The following is a 5,439-nucleotide window of genomic DNA, read 5'->3' as shown; positions in this document are numbered from 1 at the left end:
GGGATGTCGTATGTGTACAGATTGTAAAGCCCTCTGAGGGGAGGTTGTGATTTGTGATATTGGGCTATACAAAATAAACTGAATTAAATTGATTGAATTCCCAGGCCTTCTTCCAGGCTTCATGGGATGCAGCTGAAACGTAAAGACTTCGACCCTCTGGAAGGAAACCATGCTTCTTCTGTCCTGGTAGTCAGGCTGTGTTTGACGGTGGAGGTGTTGACCCCCCCCCGTCTCCTTACACATGTTAAATGGGGGGGGGGGGGTTCTAACACTATAAACAGCAGGTAACTGATGACGGGAGAATAAAGCATGTTTCCTCATAGCCAGAATGTCCTGAAACAGTCTTTCTGTAAAATGAAACAAGTGGACAGAATGATAATACTTAGAATATATGTGAACAATAATACAACAATAATACATAATACATACAATATCAGTGTCTTTTAAATATAGAAAATGTTTGCAGGTTCTTTTAAATCTGCATCTTGATGTAAAACACACTTCACTGAAATCTGGAATCAAGAAATAAAATAAATAATAAACGTGATATAATATGATATAAGATAATATAATATCTATAAAATAAAATTATATAATGTGATATAATATGATATAGGATAAAATAAAATGTAAATAAAGCAGGTTGAGAGAGCATGTTATTAGTAGAATGGAGATCTGTCGGCGTGCCTCAAGGCTCTGTCTCGGTCCTTCTTTTAATGAGCTGGAAATGATTTTACTTATTTATTTACTTTTTCTCCATGAACCAGGAGATTATCTGATGTATAAATGTAGATTTAATATAATTGATTATTACAAATATTTTTGATCAGCAGCAGCAGCTCGACCCTTAACCCCTGACCCCGGAAAGCTCAGAGAACAACAGCCACATTCCTGAGTAACGGCTCAGCTCATCTATGTGAATGGATGGCCACACACACACACACACACACACACACACACACACACACACACACACAGTCTAATCAATAGTCATGTAAAAATCTCCTCATTTACTGCCAGAGAAGCCTTTTTGAACGTTGGGACTATTTCTTGTTGTATCCCTCCGCCTGCTCAAACCGGCTCACGCCTCTCTGTTGGTTCTTCTTTACATATTCTATCTTCGATGTTATTGATCCGGTTTCACTTTAACTTCATTCTTCGTTAGAAATCACTTTATATTTCTGTATTTATATTGATAAACAAATACACATTAGTATCAGATAAGTTAAGATAACATTTGATAAAGTAATAAAATATATTAAATTAAGATAAGCTTGCGGTCTCCTCCTGGTCTCCTTGTAGTCTCCTGGTAGTCTCCTCCTGGTCTCCTTGTGGTCTCCTCCTGGTCTCCTTGCAGTCTCCTCCTGGTCTCCTTGCAGTCTCCTCCTGGTCTCCTTGTGGTCTCCTCCTGGTCTCCTTGTAGTCTCCTGGTAGTCTCCTCCTGGTCTCCTTGTGGTCTCCTCCTGGTCTCCTTGCAGTCTCCTCCTGGTATCCTTGTGGTCTCCTCCTGGTCTCCTCGTGGTCTCCTCCTGGTCTCCTTGTAGTCTCCTCCTGGTCTCCTGGTAGTCTCCTCGTGGTCTCCTCCTGGTCTCCTTGTGGTCTCCTCCTGGTCTCCTTGTGGTCTCCTCCTGGTCTCCTTGCAGTCTCCTCCTGGTCTCCTTGTGGTCTCCTCCTGGTCTCCTTGTGGTCTCCTCCTCTCCTTGTGGTCTCCTCCTGGTCTCCTCGTGGTCTCCTCCTGGTATCCTTGTGGTCTCCTCCTGGTCTCCTCGTGGTCTCCTCCTGGTATCCTTGTGGTCTCCTCCTGGTCTCCTTGTGGTCTCCTCCTGGTATCCTTGTGGTCTCCTCCTGGTCTCCTTTTGGTCTCCTCCTGGTATCCTTGTGGTCTCCTCCTGGTCTCCTTTTGGTCTCCTCCTGGTATCCTTGCAGTCTCCTCCTGGTCTCCTTGTGGTCTCCTTGTGGTCTCCTCCTGGTCTCCTTGCAGTCTCCTCCTGGTCTCCTTGCGGTCTCCTCCTGGTCTCCTCGTGGTCTCCTCGTGGTCTCCTCCTGGTATCCTTGTGGTCTCCTCCTGGTCTCCTTGCAGTCTCCTCCTGGTCTCCTTGTGGTCTCCTCCTGGTCTCCTCTTGTTCTCCTTGTGGATCTCCTCCTGGTCTCCTCGTGGTCTCCTCCTGGTCTCCTTGTGGTCTCCTCCTGGTCTCCTTGCAGTCTCCTCCTGGTCTCCTTGTGGTCTCCTCCTGGTCTCCTCTTGTTCTTCTTGTGGATCTCCTCCTGGTCTCCTCGTGGTCTCCTCCTGGTCTCCTTGTGGTCTCCTCCTGGTCTCCTTGCAGTCTCCTCCTGGTCTCCTTGCGGTCTCCTCCTGGTCTCCTTGTGGTCTCCTCCTGGTCTCCTCGTGGTCCCCTCCTGGTCTCCTTGCAGTCTCCTCCTGGTCTCCTTGTGGTCTCCTCCTGGTCTCCTTGTGGTCTCCTCCTGGTCTCCTCGTGGTCTCCTTGTGGTCTCCTTGCAGTCTAAACTATGAAAAGTGAATATGAAGTATTGAACTGAAGCTTTGATCCAGAGTCTGTAAGAATCGATCCTGTCATTAATAATAACTCCATAAACATTAACAATAATAACATTAACAATAATAACATTAACAATAATAACAATAACAATAATAACATTAACAATAATAACAATAATAACATTAACAGTAAACATTAACAATAATAACATTAACAATAATAACAATAACAATAATAACATTAACAATAATAACAATAACAATAATAACATTAACAATAATAACAATAACAATAATAACATTAACAGTAAACATTAACAATAATAACAATAACAATAATAACATTAACAATAATAACGTTAACAGTAAACATTAACAATAATAACATTAACAATAATAACATTAACAATAATAACATTAACAGTAAACATTAACAATAATAACAATAATAACAATAACAATAATAACATTAACAATAATAACAATAACAATAATAACATTAACAGTAAACATTAACAATAATAACAATAACAATAACAATAATAACATTAACAATAATAACATTAACAGTAAACATTAACAATAATAACAATAACAATAACAATAATAACATTAACAATAATAACATTAACAGTAAACATTAACAATAATAACAATAACAATAACAATAATAACATTAACAATAATAACGTTAACAGTAAACATTAACAATAATAACATTAACAATAATAACATTAACAGTAAACATTAACAATAATAACATTAACAATAATAATATTAACAGTAATAACATTAACAATAATAACAATAACAATAACAATAATAACATTAACAATAATAACGTTAATAAAAGTAAAATCGATCTTTAGTGATTTATAACGGCGGGGGGGGGCGGGGCAGGAGAGCTGTGATTGGCTGAGAGCGCTGTGGAGGCGGGAAGGTTCTTCGGAGAAGAAGAGCGCTGATTGGTTGAGCCCGGTGACGTCACGCGCCCATCAGCCGGGTAACAAGACGCCGGTTTGTGAGTTTGAACAGAGCGCGAGCGGCTGTCGGTGTAACGGCAGCACAACCGGAGCACCGGGAGCAGCGATGGGTCAACAGACGCAGCGTGGCGGGGCGGCCGAGCCGGAGGACCGGCCGCTGCGCCCCGACTGGTGCCAGACGGCCTCGGGCCACATCAAGAGACCCATGAACGCCTTCATGGTGTGGTCCAAGGGGGAGCGGCGGAAGATCATGGAGCAGGCCCCCGACATGCACAACGCGGAGATCTCCAAGCGGCTCGGCAAGCGCTGGAAGATGCTGCAGGACGCCGAGAAGGTGCCGTTCATCCGGGAGGCGGAGCGGCTGCGGCTCAAGCACATGGCGGACTACCCGGACTACAAGTACCGGCCCAAGAAGAAGCCCAAGGCGGACGGGTGCGCGTCCCCCGCGGGGAAGCCAGCCGCCCAGTCCCCGGAGAAGGCGTCCGCCAGGCCGGTGCTTAAAGCCCAGCAGAAGAGGGGCTGCGGGCTGAAGCCCTGCAAGCCGGCAGTCGGCGCGGTCGCCCACGACCCCCGGTACCGGTACCTGCTGAGCACCGGCTGCAGAGCCAGCAAGCTCGTTAAACGGGAGTTCACCGACGAGGACGAGGAGGAGGATGAAGACGACTCGGAGGAGGAGGAGGAGCAGCGGGTGGGTTCGAGTCAGAGCTCCGGGGAACCGGATGGAACCGGTCGGCTCTTCTACAGCTTCAAGAACATCACCCGGCAGGGCACCGGTACCCCGTCCTACCCGGTCTCGCCCGCGTCCTCGTCCAGGTCCTCGTCCTCCTGCTGCGGGGACGAGGACCTGGACCTGGACCGGGACGAGGGGGCCGACTTCACCCTGAGCCTGCTGGCCGGCTTCCACGCCTCCTCCTCGGAGCCCTGGAGCTCGTGGGCCAGCTCGGCTCCGGGGAACCTGAGCCTGTCCCTGGTGGACCAGGACCTGGACTCGTGCAGCAGCGAGGGCAGCCTCGGGTCCCACTTCGACTTCCCGGACTACTGCACCCCGGAGCTGAGCGAGATGATCGCAGGGAGCTGGCTGGAGGCCAACTTCTCTGACCTGGTGTTCACGTATTGATCCAGTACGATCCGGGTCATCGAGAGGGCTGCCTTGAGGAGGACCGGGACCCGGACTCACTGGTACTGCTGCCGGTACTTGCAACAAAAAGGATGAAATGAAATCACCTCAACTGGGTTTTCTGGATTTGGTTTTCTGGTGCTCGGGTCTGAACCAGAACCAGAACTATGCAGTCTAATGTCCCCCCGGGACCAGGACCAGGACTCCTTCAGGAGACTCGTCTGGTTGCCAGGTTTGGAGACACGAGACTCAACGTTTTGATATTTACAGAAACAAACATACCTCATCTCTTTTTTATTAGAAGTATTAAGAAGTATTTTTGTACAGTCAAAGGGACGTTATGATTTTGTAGCGAGGGTTCAAATCCCGGCCTGCCTTCCCTTGATGCCTTGCTGTTTTAAACGTGTCAGACAGGAAGTGGTTTGTTTGGGAGGACTGGGTCCAGGATTGTGTACATGTGTAAAATAGTGAAAGTTTAGGGCTTAGTGTATATTGTTTTATAACATTAATGGCACATATTTGTTTTTTCCTCATTTCTGTGCAATATAAATGAAATCCAACAAAGGGCCGTCCTCTCTTTTGTAGCATAAACTTCATGTCTGAATAAATCAGCTGGAACTGAGTCAACTGATTGGTTATTGATCTCCTTAAAGGGCCAGCGCACGTTTAAAGACTTCCATCCTTCGACGAGATGTTGATTCATTCTGCTGGAAAGTATTTGAATTGTGAATTGAAGAAGTCTGAATTTCCTGATTTTAAACAATAGTTATATTTAAATAGAATAGAATTTTTTTTTTTAAGTTGTCTCTTTCGGAGAAGAAGTTTATTATGTTTAAGTGTTT

At 45.8% G+C, this 5,439-nt stretch overlaps 1 protein-coding gene across 1 annotated transcript; it reads left to right on the top strand.

Annotated features, from left to right (window-relative positions):
* Nucleotides 1-3,536: 3,536 nt before the first annotated feature.
* LOC117727139 (transcription factor SOX-11-like) lies at nucleotides 3,537-5,219 on the top strand. Its single transcript, XM_034527235.1, has one exon. The coding sequence runs from the start codon at nucleotides 3,587-3,589 to the stop codon at nucleotides 4,595-4,597; it is 1,011 nt and encodes a 336-aa protein (XP_034383126.1). The 5' UTR covers nucleotides 3,537-3,586; the 3' UTR covers nucleotides 4,598-5,219.
* The last annotated feature ends 220 nt before the right edge of the window (nucleotides 5,220-5,439 follow it).

Source organism: Cyclopterus lumpus, chromosome 24 (genome assembly GCF_009769545.1).
Source record: "Cyclopterus lumpus isolate fCycLum1 chromosome 24, fCycLum1.pri, whole genome shotgun sequence".
NCBI lineage: Eukaryota > Metazoa > Chordata > Actinopteri > Perciformes > Cyclopteridae > Cyclopterus > Cyclopterus lumpus.
This window is presented reverse-complemented; position numbering and strand designations above follow the sequence as displayed.

Excerpts from the sequence above, each read along its gene's own strand:
- LOC117727139 (XM_034527235.1), top strand. The coding sequence starts at position 3,587 with ATGGGTCAACAGACGCAGCGTGGCGGGGCGGCCGAGCCGGAGGACCGG.